Source organism: Scyliorhinus canicula, chromosome 5 (genome assembly GCF_902713615.1).
Source record: "Scyliorhinus canicula chromosome 5, sScyCan1.1, whole genome shotgun sequence".
Lineage (NCBI taxonomy): Eukaryota > Metazoa > Chordata > Chondrichthyes > Carcharhiniformes > Scyliorhinidae > Scyliorhinus > Scyliorhinus canicula.
Window position 1 is genome coordinate 96,665,293 of NC_052150.1, and position 16,471 is coordinate 96,681,763.

At 47.5% G+C, this 16,471-nt stretch overlaps 1 protein-coding gene across 2 annotated transcripts in view; it reads right to left on the bottom strand.

Annotated features, from left to right (window-relative positions):
* The window catches only part of LOC119966149 (dynein heavy chain 11, axonemal-like), a 622,669-nt gene that overhangs the window by 73,868 nt on the left and 532,330 nt on the right, over window positions 1-16,471 (bottom strand). For both annotated transcript variants that reach the window (XM_038797431.1, XM_038797432.1), the window contains 3 exons: window positions 13,662-13,855; window positions 4,238-4,386; window positions 185-312 (listed from right to left, as the gene is read on the bottom strand). In XM_038797431.1, coding sequence (XP_038653359.1) covers window positions 185-312; window positions 4,238-4,386; window positions 13,662-13,855 — 471 coding nt within the window. The remainder of the gene's footprint in view (window positions 1-184; window positions 313-4,237; window positions 4,387-13,661; window positions 13,856-16,471) is intronic.

Sequence of the window (16,471 nt, forward strand, 5' to 3'; positions counted from 1 at the left end):
ACCTAATAGGCAAAGTAAAGGAGAATGTGACATTCTACTGTAAAGGCCCACGGGCCTAATAGGTAGGGGGGTAAAATTACAAAGTTACTTACAAATAAATGCTCCTTTTTTCATCTGAGACAAGTCGGAATTATATGTTGATGAAATTTGACTATCATTATGTTTTTAATGTTCTTTAGTGTACCTGCAAAATGACCCAGTGGCCTTCCTTGGAAGCTTTTTTTAAAGCCGCTTCAGCAACCACCTCCTGTCCTTGACCCAGAGAAACATTATGAAATCTTCCAGAATCAATGGTGAATCCTAGCTTTTTACCTGAAAAGAAAACAAAGATTAGTTTTTCACCAGTTTCACATGTTGTGGTCACAGACATGTCATCAGTTCTTAAATTTTTCTTTGGAATAAACAGCGATGGTTGATTTGGGAATATGGCTTGGCAATCAAAGGTGCAACCCCATTCATTTGAAACCATCAAGAAGCTTTTTGGATGCTTTGACTTTTCAGAAAGCCCCAATAAATATATTTAATTTCTCAATTGTATGGATGCTGGTGAAAGTATGCTGGATAGGTGAAAGGTCAAATCAGCTTTCCCCCCCTATAGCCGGTTTCTGGCAGTGGGACAGGCCAGCCACATGAAATGGTGTAGACATTGGTGGGATTTGAAGATCCCACCGACAGCTTCCAGCATCGGAAAACACACCGTGGGGTAGGGTAGAAATCCTGTCTCAAAAACCTGTTAGTCGAGCCAGTGTTGTTACTGTGTGGTCCTGGGGAGACCTTGAAGATCAATGATGGAAAAATATTGAGCAATGACAGAAAATTAATTGGTCTGCATGATCTTTGGACTTGGGGCCCTCTGGCTGCTGCTCCCTTGTAGCAACTAGAAGATTAGGATGCTGTCAGGAAGGCTTTGGTATTAAAAACACATGGTGAGGGTAATAGTGTGGAGAGGTCACGATTCAGGTGGGTTATGATGGTTAAGGCTGGCACTTGAATAGGCCAGGGGCTGAGGCTAGCGTTCAGACTGGTTGAGGGAAAATGGAGCTATGGAGCAGGAGGAGGCAATAACTGCTGAGGCTGAAGCTCACTTAATATTTAAGTGGGCTTCAGGAGAAAACGGAGTCGGAGGCTGAAGTGAGGGTCCTGAATTTTTAAAAACAGTTTAGGAATGGACTGGAAGCTGAGGATGCGGTTGAGCAGAGACTGAATGAAACAAATTTACGTTAATTTGTCAAACTGTGAAAATTACAAATGCAATAAAATATTTTCTAGAAAAAAACAAATTTACAAGGTGAAGGAAGGGTGGGTAAAGAAAAGGCTAAAGCATCAAAAGAGTGTTAGCTGGCAATTAAAAATAAACTTGGCTGCAGCTGAAAAGAGAAGCAAAATGTGGAAGAGCAGGGTTGGAAAGTGGCAGGCTTAAGTGACAGGGTAGTAGAGGGATTCCTGAAGGGATTGAGGGAACGCAGGCCACAAAGCATGTGATGAATATGTTCGAGAAGTTGGTGGGGAGGAGTCTTTGTTCCCCTCCCCCCCCCCCCCCCCAAACTCAGGAAGGGCTGGGTGGGGCAGGTATTCCATTCGGGGTTGGATGTGAAGACAAAGTGGGGTGGCGGTATTGATCAATAAGAGGGTGGCTTTCAAGGTGGGGGGTATTGTGACAGACCCAGGGGGGTAGGTTTGTGATGGTGAGTGGGTAGCTGGAGGGGACGCTGGTGGTGCTGGTGAATGTATATGCCTCAAATTGCTAACATCCAATTCAGAAATTCCACATCGTCCCAATTTGAGGCATATATATTCACCAGCACCACCGGCATCCCCTCCAGCTTCCCACTCACCATCACAAACCTACCCCCCTGGGTCTGTCACAATACCCTGCACCTTGAAAGCCACCCTCATGCCCAAAGGGACTTTAGACAATAAATAGCATTAGAGCGCATAGGGATAAGTGAACTAAGGCAAGGAGAGGAAGATGGCACTGTATTAACTTACCTTTCCACTCCCCCAACTTCTTTACTGCAGTTTGTAGGGTTGAGGAGAACGAGGGGAGATTGGCGAGGAGGAGAGGTGAGAGAGGGAGTGTAGAGAAGGAGAGAGGAAAGCAGGAGGTGAAGTTTATCATAGAATTTACAGTGCTGAAGGAGGCCATGCAGCCCATCGAGTCTGCACCAGCCCTTGGAAAGAGCCCTCTACCTAAGCCCACACCACCCTATCCCCGTAACCCAGTAAACCGACTTAAACCTTTTGGACACCAAGGGCAATTTATCATGGCCAATCCATCTAACCCGCACATTTTTGGACTGTGGGAGGAAACCAGAGCACCCGGAAAAAACCCACACACACACGGGGAGAACGTGCAGACTCTGCACAGACAGTGACCCAAGCCGGGAATCAAACCTGGGACACTGGAGTTGTGAAGCAACTGTGCTAACCACTATGCTACCGTGCTGCCCATGTGGGAGGAGATTAGGAATGGGGTCGGGTGGGGGTCAAGAGAGACAAAAATGAGGTGTCAGGGAGAGGTGAAAGGGACAGGGAATGGGTTATGTCTGAGTTTTTCTTAGTGGAAAGTAGGAGTGCAAAGACATAACTTTCCTTCAACAGGGAGTGGGGTTGTGTTGATGGTTGGAATGGGATCGGTTTTTTGATTTGGGGACTAAAAGAGAACTTTCAAAAGTGAGTTAAGTTATTACTTTTTCCTTTGGCATTGTTGCATTGCAATATGTCAATGAATATTGCATATACACAACATACTTGTGTGATACTATTGGAATGTTAAAGCCATGCAACGTTTGTAATATATATTAGATTGATATGTAATATATGTTAGATTGATATGTCCTTCATTAGGAAAGTAGAGCTGAGTTCACAAAAGATCAGCCATGATCTCATTGAATGGCGGAGCAGGCTCGAGGGGCCAGATGGCCTACTCCTGCTCCTACTTCCTGGGCGGAATTCTCCGCAAGGCCCGACGCCGTCGTGAAACCCGGAGAGGTTCACGACGGCGTCGGAAGCCTCTCCCGGCCCCCTATTCTCCCCTCCCCGGGGTGATAGGAGGGCCGTACCGGGAAACTCGGCTGCCGGGCCTAGTCCCTGGCTTCAAGGCCCGGCATGCCAAGAATGACGCGGCGGCAGAGCCTAATGACGTCAGCCGCGCATGGGCGGTTGCCGTCTTTCCCCTCAGCCGCCCCGCAAGACGTGCCGGCTTGATCTTGCGGGGCGGCGGAGGGGAAAGAGTGCGTCCCCTTGAGACGCCGGCCCGACGATTGGTGGGCACCGATCGCGGGCCCGTCCCCTCCCGAGCACGGTCGTGGTGCTCGATCCCCGATCCGCCCCCCACAGGCCCCACACTTACGTGGCGCACCATGTTCATGACGGAAGCGACCAGGTGTGGTTGACGCCGTCGTGAACAGGTTGGGAACGGCAGGCCGCTCGGCCCATCCGGGCCGGAGAATCGCCGGTCGCCGTGAAAAACGGTGGCCCGCGTTTCTCCGAGCGGCGTGTCGCAAAACCGGCAACGCCATTTTGGGGGGGGGGGTTGGAGAATAGCGGGAGGTGCGGGAGCGGACCTCCCGCTATTCTCCCACCCATCGTGGTTGCGGAGAATCGCGCCCTTGGTATATTCACAGCTTTTGATATAATAAATCCTTTTAATAGATTGGAACAAAGCATAGCAGGCAAGACAACTATCAACCAAAGAGAAAATGCTAGAAAATCTCAGCAGGTCTGTAAGGAGAGAAAATAGCTAACGTTTCGAGTCCAGATGACCATTTGTCAAAGCTGAAGCTGAAGACGGCGCTTTAACAAAGGGTCACCTGGACTTGAAACGTTAGCTCTTTTCTCTCCTCACAGATGCTGCCAGACCTAAGATTTTTCAGCATTTTCTCTTTTGTTTTCAGATTCCAGCATCCGCAGTAATTTGCTTTTATTAGGACAACTGTCAAGATTTTTAATGAAGATACTTGTCTAAATTTTTAACCAACTTTAAATAGTTTTGAGGTTTTCCAGAATTTAACTAATGACTATTTTGTTTGCCGTTTTTTTTTGCGATCCTTCGAAAGTTCATTTCAAGTGCACATAGCTTCATTCCAAGAGTAAAGTTACTGTGAAATTCAGATAATAAGATGTGTAAATTTTACCTATGTTTAACTCTAAACTGCCATGGTTAAATTATACATGGTTGAAGATTTGTAACATTAATGCTTAAAAATAAAATATTCAGTATTCCATTGATTCATACCAAGTGATTCAACATCTTTAAGAGGATCAACACCAGGGGACAGGATGAAAAACATGGGAGTTGCTGGGTTACTTTCCTCGAAGTATTTTGCAAAGTCTATCCGCAGACCATCGACGTAGGCTGGTCCTAACTTTTCTTCAACAAAGTTACTGTGACAGAGGAGAAGAGTTTTTCTTTCAGTGATTGAAGTTACTTCACTAATTTCTATTCATATATTGAAAATGAATGTAATTTGGAACTTGCTAATAACGCTTCGCGTGTATTTTGCCTGCTGATAGCACACAGTGTCAGTCAAAAATGTTGGAAAAATTAAATAGAATACATGTGTAATGATATGTAGACATGTAACCAATGGGCAATCAGAACTAGACATGTAACCATGGATAATCAGAACACCCAGCTGTGGCATCACCACTACAGGGCATTACACGACCACTATAAAACACAATACACACAGGCTCTCCGCCTCACTCATCCAGCAGAGACTGGGGTAACAACAGGAGTGTAGCATAGATCACAATCATGCCACCACATGTGGCTGACATACAGTTTGGACAGCTAGTCAAGTTCACTGTGTTACTAGAGTTAGATCAGCAGAGTGTCAAACTAAACTAATAGCTTTGTCGTTACTAAATAAATACTTTCAACTTACTTCAAGGACTGGAGTATCTTTCAACATTGTCTACGGTTCATAGTGACATATGTTACTCAAATAACACAACAATATAACATGTACCTGGCATATCGTGATCCGAAAGTCTGTGGAAGTGGGAGGGTACATCCCATCTCAAGAACCTGGATGTACACACCTGCAGTCACTGCTAATGGTCCTCAAAGTCAGCAGAAAACGATCTGTGGAACTGGGCCACTGCTGGACTGGGGCTTTTTCTGGGATGGTCCCACACGGAAGTGACTGGAAAGTCTGACAGATGTATGTAGGTCTCCAGGGGAGGACAGGGTATCCCCTGCTTCCTGATTAGGGGGCTACTTGTACTATTAAAACAACATTTCTGCATCTCACCGCCACAGTCCAGTCTCCAACATTGGCTTTGGCCTCCATTTGGATTCCACAACCTCCCGTCGGTAGGTATAACAATCCCAACTGAAAGCAGGCGCGCAGGAACTCCTGATTTAGGAAATTCTCTGGGCCCAATCGAACAGCCTTGTCGCACCCGACTCGGTGAGGCCGTTAAAATTTGCAACGCTCCGAATTCCTCGCAAGATTTAACGAGATCTCGCGTGACATTGTGATCTGGATCTCACCTAGTGGATTTACATGTGTTTTTTAAAAAAAGAGTACCCCATTATTTTTTTCCAATTAAGGGGCAATTTGGCGTGGGCAATCCATCTATCCTGCATATCTTTTTGCATTGTGGGGGTGGCAACCACACAGACATGCGCAGAATGTGCAAACTCCACGTGGACAGTGACCCGGGGCCGGGATTAACCCGAGTCCTCGACGCCGTGAGGCAGCAGTGCTAAGCACTGCGCCACCGTGCTGCCCCCAAATCAGGTGATGTTAAGGTAGATACTTAAATGCTTGATCAAAGAGATTGGGTTAAATCCGCGGCAGATTTAGGTATTTAAGTGATTAGTTAATTTCACTTAAATATGTCGGCACCCGATTCTCCCGAGGCTGTTACTGTGACATGGGTGTTCCATGTCTAGGAGACGTTGCCATGAATGTGGACCAGCTGTAACGGCACCTATGGAGGTCACCCATCAGAGGCCGCCAGATATTGGGCTCTCGGCAGGATTGTCCCTGGCACTCCTGCTGCCACCTGGGCACCCGAGCTTGTCAGTGCAGGAAGCGAGGTAACTGCAGCCTCGGCAGGGTGTTCCTGCAAGCATCGAGAAACACCCGCTAAATGCACCCAAAACGGGAATCTTTTTTCCCCCTGTCAAAACGTGCCCTCTCGCTTTGCTGTCTCTGACATCAGCTGCCTGGCAGACGTGCTGGAGGTGCTGGCGTTGGACTGGGGTGAGCATAGTAAGAAGTCTTACAACACCAGGTTAAAGTCCAACAGGTTTGTTTCGAATCGCTAGCTTTCGGAGCACAGCTCCTTCCTCAGGAGAATGTATTGTAAGACTTCTTACTTCCTGGTAGAGACAAGCGACTCTTGCTCCTATGATGCCATACAGAACATTTTGCTCTGTGTTCAAACAAGGAATACATGGGTTCAGCTGAATTTGCATCTCTTCCGGTAGATTACAGCAGGAATCTGTTGAAACAGCCATTAACACTCCGCCTCAGTGACTTTACGACAATAATAAAAAACACTTTTTTGGCAAACTTAAAAAGCACATTGTACCAAAACAGCCAACTGCCTATGAAGGCCATGGAGAAAGGGAGAACGACATAAAGCTGAAAGAGCAGTGTTACAGAATGCTGCACCACCCAGTACTCAGGCCTCTGATTAGTTTATGAAAACTACACAATCAGTTGTTTTGCCTTATTGGACGTTATATCCAAGCCTCAAAAGTTTGAAAACACATGGGTACCTATATAAAACATCAAAGTGTGAATACTTTTTATTTGAGCTCTTTAATAAGCTTTTTACTTGCTCCATAGCTTTGTTTTATTAAAACTTTTAATTAACGTGAATTAATCAAACTTGTACTGGTTGCTGACAAATGTACAGATTTGTAGTTGTATGCGCAGAAGCGCGCACGCACATATGCTTATCAATTTTATGTCGTTAGCAACAGTTAACATCACAGAGCATTTTTGACATTTGTTGGCACGCAAGCTTTGTGTGCTGTTGTTCATAAAATCTTTATATGTGGAACAGTCACAGACATGTGTCTTAAATGCTATTTTATAAATAAATTAAAGAAAACACACACACAGCAATGCAAATAAAAATCCACTTTTCTGTAATTATAAACTTTACTAGAACACAAGAACACAGGAGGAATCACCCTTCAGCAGCTCAAATTGTGATCATTCCCTCCAACCAACGTACCTAAAGATGGCAGCTTAAGCAGTATAAACTGTGACAAAAACCACTAATACCTCGTTTGTATGTAGTTTTAGTATTGTGCAAGTTTAGTGGTATGCAATAAAAAGTAAAGTAACAACAAATTAGCACAGTTGCATTAGTTACGGACAACTTCAGATAATTTTGTACTATATTTGTGGCCAGTTGGTTATCTGACATGCAAAGAAAACTCCACCCGCTTGCTTAAAAGTCACCAACTCAAGCAAATAAAGAAATGCAAAGATATTGATGTGAGGGGTGGGGAGGGAGGGGCAATATTGTGCCACACAGAATGAAGTGTAGAAAACCCAGGATGAAGTTAAGTCGAGGGGTCTCTCGGCAGGGCCAAGAGAGAAGGCCTCACTGGTGAAAGAGGAGGGATGTACCGGGTTGCAAAGGCCCGGGGTGTGGGCACAGGCCTGGTCCAGGGAAAGGGGGGGACTAATGTCGCCTGGGGAAGTGTTCAGTTTTGAAGCACTTACATTCTTCACAATACTGTGCAAATCAGAAGAGAAATGGAAGACAGTACATAGACTATTTCAAGATTAGTGATTAAGCACAGCTGTTTTTGCCAGAATTAAACAGAGCATTTAAGTTGCTTTGAAAACACAAGAAAAATTACAGCACAACAGTAGTTCACTTGATCCATTATATCCATGCCAACTGAGAAAGAGCCATTGAGTTTAATCCTTCCAGCTTTTGGTCCATAGCCCTGTCGATTATACCGCCTCAAGTACATATCCAAATTTTGTTTAAATGTGATGAGGGGGTGTGATTCAGTGGACATGTTGCGACCGGCGTGGATCCAGGAACAATGGGTGAATTGTCGAGAGCCCCAAATCTGGCTCCGCGCCAGGCTGAACCCAGCACGGTCTGGATCTCGCTCTTACTGGGCAAGATTCAGATCTGCATATTTAAACAAGCCTAATTTAAACACCCAGACGCTAGATTTACCCAGCGCCTGGTACTCACCGGCTGTGCCTGTCCGCACAAATTACCAGGAGTAATGGCACTTCGGGGGAGTCTCTTAGGGCATCAGAGACTCCTGGGTGGTCGGGGACAGGGCATGATGGTACCCTTGCAGTGCCAACCTGGCAACCAGACACTGTCAGACTGGCATTTGTCAGTGCCACCAGGCACCCTGGCACTGGCACCTGGGAATGAAAGAAGTGCCACCCTGGAGGGGTGGAGGAGAAAGATCGGGGCTGGCGATCAAAATGGTGCCCCAATCTGCGAACAGTTATTCCTGCTGGTGAGATCAGCTCGCCAGCAGGAAGTCTCCCAAGTGCAGCCTCGGTGGGGAGAAAGCCCACCAGGGCAAAAAAAAGGTGAAGAGCCACTGAATAGTGGGATGATTCTCAGGGGTGGAGCAGCCAAGAATCACCCCGTCAAATGTGCCCGAAACTGGACTTTGTTTTGAGTCCGCTGAATCATAGCCTTTCAGGCTGAGTGTTTCACTCTTTCACATCTTAACTCTTGTCCAATTTTACCACCAATTGCTTTTAATCTACACCCCACAGGTGTTGACCCCTCTGCTAATGGAAATGGGTTCTTTTTATTTGCTCGTTCTAGGCACTTCATAATTTTATACACTTTACATAAATCTGCCATCGTTCTACTCTGTTCCAAAGGAAACATTCCCAAAATATCTAGGGCGAAATTCTCCCAAAGGGAGACAAAGTGCCAATGCCGGATTGAAAACCGGAGCGGCGATTCTCCGAGCGGCCTGTCGCAAAACGTGACACGCCGTTTTGTGGGGGTGAGAGAATTGCGTGCGGGTGCCAGGGCGGCATGTGTAATTCGCCCGGCACATCCGCAATTCTCCCACCCGGCGTGGGGTCGGAGAATTGTGCCCCATATCTTTAACCACAGACTTAGAAAATGTTTGTCAAAGCCCCTGCAATTATTTCCTTGTTTCTCTCAACAACCTAAACTACATTTTATCTCGGCTTGGTAATTCATCCATGTTCAAGGATGCTAAACATCTTAACATTCCTTCATAACTGTATTTATCCCATCAACATTTCACACTCCTCCTTAACTACGAAGGGACATGGTTTCATGGAGGAGGCGGGAAGGCTGAGACGGGACACTTCCCGATCTGGCAGACGCCTCCCCTTCAAAAAGGCCCCCATCGCTTGCCATATTCTTGTGTGAGAGGCCTGCTGACTCTGAAGGCAACATTGGCTCCATTTATTGGGACATCTCCCAGTTTTAATGATGAATATCAGGCCTTCAACACTCACTCTTCACACCCCTTAATGACACCACATGCCCCCCCCATATTCCCCATGCCGGCTTCATGCCCCCATATCCCACTTGCCCCTTCCATGTGCCTTCATATTCCCCATGCATCCTCTATGCCCCCATTCCACTTTTCCCCTTTATATTCCCCAGCCCGCCTTCATGATACTCTATATTTCCCACGCTCCCTCATATTCTCCATATTTCCTCATGACCCCATATGCTTCCTTATATTCCCCATGTTATCGCCATGCTTCCACGAAACCACCATGCTCCCTCAAATTCCCAATGCCTTCTCCATGCCCGAGTGTCCTCCATTCACCAGTATCCACTACTGGCAGAACTCAGGAGTCATGGGGGCGGAATTCTCCGCTCCCGCGGGGAATTGGGAACCCCGTCGTGAACTCGACCTCGGAGGCCGCTCCTCGCACCCTATTCACCCCCCCCACCCCCAGGGGGCTAGGAGAGGCGCTCCGTAAATCTCGGCCGCCAGGCGGCGCGCCGAGAATGACGCAACGGCATGCGCGGCTAACAACACGACGGCTCCAACCCGCGCATGCGCAGTTGCTGTCTTCCCCTCCGCTGCTCCGCAAGACGTGGCGGCTTCATCTTGCGGGGCGGCGGAGGGGAAAGAGTGCGTCACTTGGAGACGCCGGCCCGACGATCGGTGGGCATTTAAGATTGCGGGCCAGTCCCCTCCCGAGCACGGCCGGGATGCTCACTCCCCTCTCCGCCCCCCACAAGCCACAAACGAGCATTTGGCGCCATGTTCATGACGGCAGCGACCAGGTGTGGTTGCCGCCGTTGTGAACCGGTCGGGAACGTCAGGCCGCTTGACCCATCCGGGCCGGAGAATCGCCGGTTGCCATGCCGGGGCGGTGTGTCGTGAGTTGCCTGGCCCTCCCGCGATTCTCCCACGCGCCCCATGTCTTTGAAATGGAGATGAGAAAAAAATAAACTTCTCTAACAATCAAATGGAGCTCGCACTCAAACACACATGATATTGAAAAAAATCATTCATTAAAAAACTGATTAAAAATATTAACTCCCCTCAATGGCCAGTCTGTGTAAAACAAATATACATCAATTTCACTAACAATATCAAAGACAGCTCATCATTTTAAAACTGTCAATCAAAATGTAAATTCAGCCCCTGCTAAGGTAAGTGGTTCTGGACCTTTTGAAACTCAGTCACGTATTCATAACAGACTCCCTATAATAACCAACCTCGGAAAATATAATCAATGAAAGAATTCCAGGAATATGTGACTGTTTTCTTTTTGTTCCCCACTTGAAACTGGGGCTCCCCCTTGGTTCATGCCTCCTCTGAATAGCCATAAAATGCACCTACTTACTGAAAGGGCCATCTCCACAAAAATTACAGGGGTGTTTAAACTACCCACCCCTGCATAGAATGGAAATCCCAGAATAGTGTCCCATCTGATATTTTCACAGGGCTCCCGAGTCAGTTCGACTCAACGGAAATCAAGGCCAATATCTGCTTCATTCCCTTGAAAATATGTGTAAAATATTCATTCAGAACCACGGGCGGGATTCTCCGACCCCCCACAGGGGGGTCAATCGCGCCCCCGCCGTATCCCGAATTCTCCAGCACTGGAGATTCAGTGAGGGCGGGAATTCGCGCCCCCCCCCCCCCCCGGCAAATCTCCGGCCCGCGATGGGCCAAAGTCCCGTCGCTGTCATGCTTCACCCGCCGCGTGATTTAAACCACCTACCTTACCGGCGGGAGCAGGTGGCGCGGGCAGGCTCCGGTGTCCTGGGGGGGCGCACGCGGCGATCTAGCCCGGGGGGGGGGGGTGCCCCCACGGTGGCCTGGCCCGCGATCGCGGCTCACCGACCGGCGGGCGGGCCTGTGCCCTGGGGGCACTCTTTTCCTTCCGCCTTCGCCATAGTCTTCACCATGATGGAAGCGGAAGTGACCCCCTCCCCTGCGCGGGGATGACGTCAGCAGCCGCTGACGCTCTGGCGCATGCGCAGACTTCCGCCGACCGGCGAAGTTGCTTTGACCCCGGCTGGCGTGGTGCCAAAGTCTTGCATCATCACAGGCAAAGTTGATATAACTGCTGGCATTGGCAATCATCAAATCAGCGACATTGCTTTATGAACGTTTGTTCAGCCAACTGGCGGATCCTGGATTTGTCTTGAGTGCATGCAGAGGCAAAACACTTGAGTGGTCACTTTCACAGTAGTTGGAAATGTGTGGACACCAAGTCCAGCAGGGAGCGGGTTTTCTTTGGGAAGTTGCAGATGTCTGTTACAACTAACACGACAAGCTCAGCCATCTGACACACTGCTCTTCTGAGAGATGAAGGCAACCGAGTCTGTACACCCTGTTATGCAGATATTGACTTTGGCAACCACAACCCTTCGTCTGCTGCTCCCCTCTCTGCTGACGAGTTGTAGGTATCACCACAGCAGGCTATTGCAGCCACCGATCATCATCTTCTTTTGTCCAAAGTCCAACCTAATGCAGCTATGGCACTACCAATCCTGATTTTGAGGCTCAATATCTACAAAATTCAGAAACTAACCTCTCAGCACAAGTACTCCGAGCAAACCCTTTCCCAATGGTAAGAAATCAGTCAGAAGCATGGGCCAAATTCCCTTCCAAATTTCTTTTCACTGGATGCGTCCTGTTCACTTTAAATATTTCTGTGTGGCAGTGATCGAACAATATCTTAGAGATAAAAGCAAATTACTGTGGATGCTGGAATCTGAAACCAAAAAGAAAATGCTGGAAAATCTCAGCAGGTCTGGCAGCATCTGTAGGAAGAGAAAAGAGCTAACTTTTCGACCCTTTGTCAAATATCTTAGAGGTGACTACTTATGAGCAGCCAGTGTGTTTTTTTTTACCAGATTATTATGCGGCCATATATCTGCATAGTTTACAGGGAATATTTGCACTATTTACTGCTGTATGTGGTTGACTTTTAATGAGCCCCATAAATTGCCATTCTCTTCTTGGCTTGGTTTCAATGGCAAGTTTCAGGAAACCCAGAAATTTGGTGTATATACAGTAAAATATTGTTGTATTTCGTGGATCAACATTTTCAAATCACCAAACTGCTTCTCTACAGGGGGTTGCGCACATTGGTCTGGATTTTTCATCATTGTCCATGTGCACTCCACTGGCCCGGAGGTGGGCATGAAACACGCTGCCGGCTGCTATTGGCCCTGCAATGTAATTTCACGCTGAGTGGTCACATAATGGGGAGTCAGTGTGAAATATGGGCTGGGAAAGGCTCAGTGTTGTTGGAGAGGGGGGCACCAAGAAAAAAGGAGGGCGTTGGCTGGAGCTTTCACGGTGGTCCCTCAGGACAGCCACTATGGGGCTGCCTCAGAGAGCCGCAGAATCATAAAAAATAAATTGTGATGGGAAAACTATGCAAACTGTGTCTCGGCAGCAAATTCAAACATGAACCTCAGTCCCCAGACACCATTTTAAGTTTTATTTCAGCCCTGACATTTCATCCCACCCTGGATTGAATATAGAACATTACAGCGCAGTACAGGCCCTTCAGCCCTCGACGTTGCGCCGACCTGTGAGATTGCAGCTAAAACGTAAACTCACCAGGCCAATCAGCCTGCCTGGCAACTATAAAAGCAGACAGGCCACGTAAAATTGTGTTCAATTGGACCCTTTATGGGTTAAATTGCTTTCTAGATTGTCAGTGGGTGCGCGCCCGCCAACCAAAATATCGCGCGGGTTCATAATGATGTTGGGTCCTGCACCCGAGGTCTTCCGCAATTTCATGCACTTTCGGTTGGTGCACATTTGCTCAAGCAACGTAAAATTCTGGCCTTGAAGTCACATGTGTTAAACTTGGATGCTGCCTCATAGGAACTGTCTCCTGGATGTAATCACGTTTCTGATGTCTTTAACTCTCGCCAACCATTTGTACCTAAACCCACAAGAGCAGCTTTCTGTTACAGAAAAATCAGCACTTGTGGCTCATGTCGATTTAAAACTTGGAAATCCAAGATGGTGACATACAAAATGTGTGAAAAATCAGATAGGTAAAGAAAAAAATACACGCTAACGTTTTGGTGGAAACCAATAATGATCAACAATGCAGATCTCTAATGATAGATTTATTTGAAGATGGTGTGTTGAGAAAGTTTAGCAATGAAGCCCTCACATCATCTCACATCTTCCTTATATGATTTTGTGCAATTACCTCACTGCATATGTCATCCTGTCAGGCCTCAAAGCTCTGAGCATTATAAGTTTCTGGAGGGAGCTCTTCTTCTTCCACTCCTGAGGAAACTTCTCCTTCTCAGGGCATTCTGATTCAACAAATTTCTTCCAGCGTTTGGCTGAGCCTTCAATGTCTCTGTCTAACCCACGGAACTCATCCATCATTGCCATTGTCTAAAAACATTCAAAAGCAAACACTTGGATCATTTTTATTTTTACATATTTTATACTACTCGTGGGAAAAGAGAACACATTCTTGTTCATGCATCCTCCTTCACTTCACCATTAGTGCACTTCTAACAACCGTGCTTTTATCTGCTCTTTTTGCCTGCTCAGCAACAACTCGCATCTGCAAACATCTTTAACATGGAAAAACATCTCAAGACACTTCACCAAGTGTCATCAGGCAAATCTCATACCAGCTATATAAGGATACATATGAAGACAGATAACAAATGCTTGGTCATATGCATTGATTTTAAGAAGCATCTTTAAGGAGAGGAGAGGTGGAGAGGTTTAGGGAGGATGTAACTAGTAGAATTGATGAAGGGGAGCCAGTGGATGTGGTTTATTTGGACTTTCTGAAGGCTTTTATATAGCATATAGAATTTACAGTGCGGAAGGAGGCCATTCGGCCCATCAAGTCTGCACCGGCTCTTGGAAAGAGCATCCTACCTAAGGTCAACACCTGCACCCTATCCCCATAACCCAGTAGCCCCACACAACACGAAGGGCAATTTTGGACACTTAGGGCAATTTAGCATGGCCAATCCACCTAACCTGCACATCTTTGGACTGTGGGAGGAAGCCGGAGTACCCGGAGGAAACCCACGCACACACGGGGAGGATGTGCAGACTCCGCACAGACGGTGACCCAAGCCGGAATCGAACCTGGGACCCTGGAGCTGTGAAGCGATTGTGCTATCCACAGTGCTACCGTGCTGCCCTAATAATTTTGAAATAAATGACAAAAAAGAGCTAGCAATGGGAGGAATGCCAAAGATTACAAGGCTGGAGGAAGTTACTGAGCTGGGAGGCACGAGGCCTGGGAAGGATTTGAAAAGAAGGATAAGTATTTTACACCTTACGGCTTTCCGATGGGTGGATGGGATGGTGTGAGTTAGGTTTGGGCAACTGTGTTTTAAATGAGCTCAAGTTTACAGGGGTGAAAGATTAGAGGCTGGCAAGAAATACATTGGCAACATTGGAATAGTTGAGTCGAATAATAGCAAAAGATGGGCTGACACAAGGGTGGAGATGGGGGTTACTATGGAGATGGAAGTCAGAGGTATTGGTGGTGTAGAGAAAACAGGGTTGGCAGCTCATCTCAGGGACAAATAGAATGCCGAGATTGAAAACAGTCAAGTTAAGCCTCAGACAATGGTCTGGGAGGGCAGCGAAGGAGGATGAAGTTACGGCAGGACAGAGACATTGGGCGAGATTCTCCGCAAATGCGGAGAGTCGTAAAGGCTGCCGTGAAACTGGCCGTGTTTCACGGCAGCTTTCACGCCCGTTCCCGGGACCCGATTCTCCCCCCCCCCCCCCAATCGGGGATAGGAGCGGGACCCCAGGAATCACGGCCTTAACCACCGCCGTTAAGGCCGCGCGTCATTTTGGCGCGCGTCTGGCGTCTGTATGACATCAGCCGCGCATGCGCAGGTTGGAGCCGGCTCCAACCCGCACATGCGCGGGTGACGTCATCACGCCATTGACGGAACCCGCGCATGCGCGGTTCCGCATTTCTCCACCGCCGCCCGACAAGATGTGGCGGCTTGATCTTGTCGGGCGGCGGAGGGGAAATAGTGCGTCCATTTTGGATGCAGGCCCGACGATCGGTGGGCACCGATCACGGGCCTGTCCCCTCCCGAGCACAACGGTGGTGCTCCCGCCCCAAACGGGCCTCTGGATGCCCCAAACGGGCATCCAGCGCCCATTTTTACGACGGCAGCAAGCAGGTGTGTTAGCTGCCATGAATAAACGGGCGTAAAGGCCCGGCCGCTCGGCCCATCGACCGTGGAGAATCACCGCTTGCCATAAAAAATGGCGAGCAGCGATTTGTGACGTGGGTCGAGTGAGGGGGGGGGGGGGGGAGAGAATAGCGGGAGGGCGTGAAAAATGTCAGGAGGCCCTCCCGCTATTCTCCCAACCGGCGTGGACAGCGGAGAATCGCGCCCATTAGCTTTGGTCTTCGCAATATTTAGCTGGAAGGAAATTTCTGCCAGTATTGGATCTTGGACAAGCAGCACAAAAAAAAATGAGGAACAGTGGAGGGGTTGAGAGAGCTGCGGATGAGGCAAAGCTGAGAATTGTCACTGTACATGTGTCATTGTGATTTTGGCGATGTCTCTGAGGGGCAGCAGGGAAATAAAGAATATTCTAGCAGATTTACTGGAAAACTGCACTGTATTTGTAGCCACAGTAATTGGTGAATTCCTCTTAGAACAGAAAATTTAACATGGAAGAAATATTAAGCAGGCTCTATGACAGGCACATGTTCCTTCCTGTCCAATTTTCTTATCTTCTTTGTATCTAGGCAATGATCTCTGCCCAAGTGTGAAGACAACAATAAACACAATCCACTTTTGTTTCAGAGCAAGAATAGGGGGTCCTGATTCAAATCATGTAGATTTGCTTTAGTCTAAAACTATCTTATTAATTTAGCAGGCCAATTTGGCATATGCTAGATTTTATTCTAATTTGATCATACACAACTTTTATTTGTATTTATGTAGGGCTCTTATCATAGGAAACACTTGAAGTTATTTTACACAAGTGTAAGGGACCAAAGAA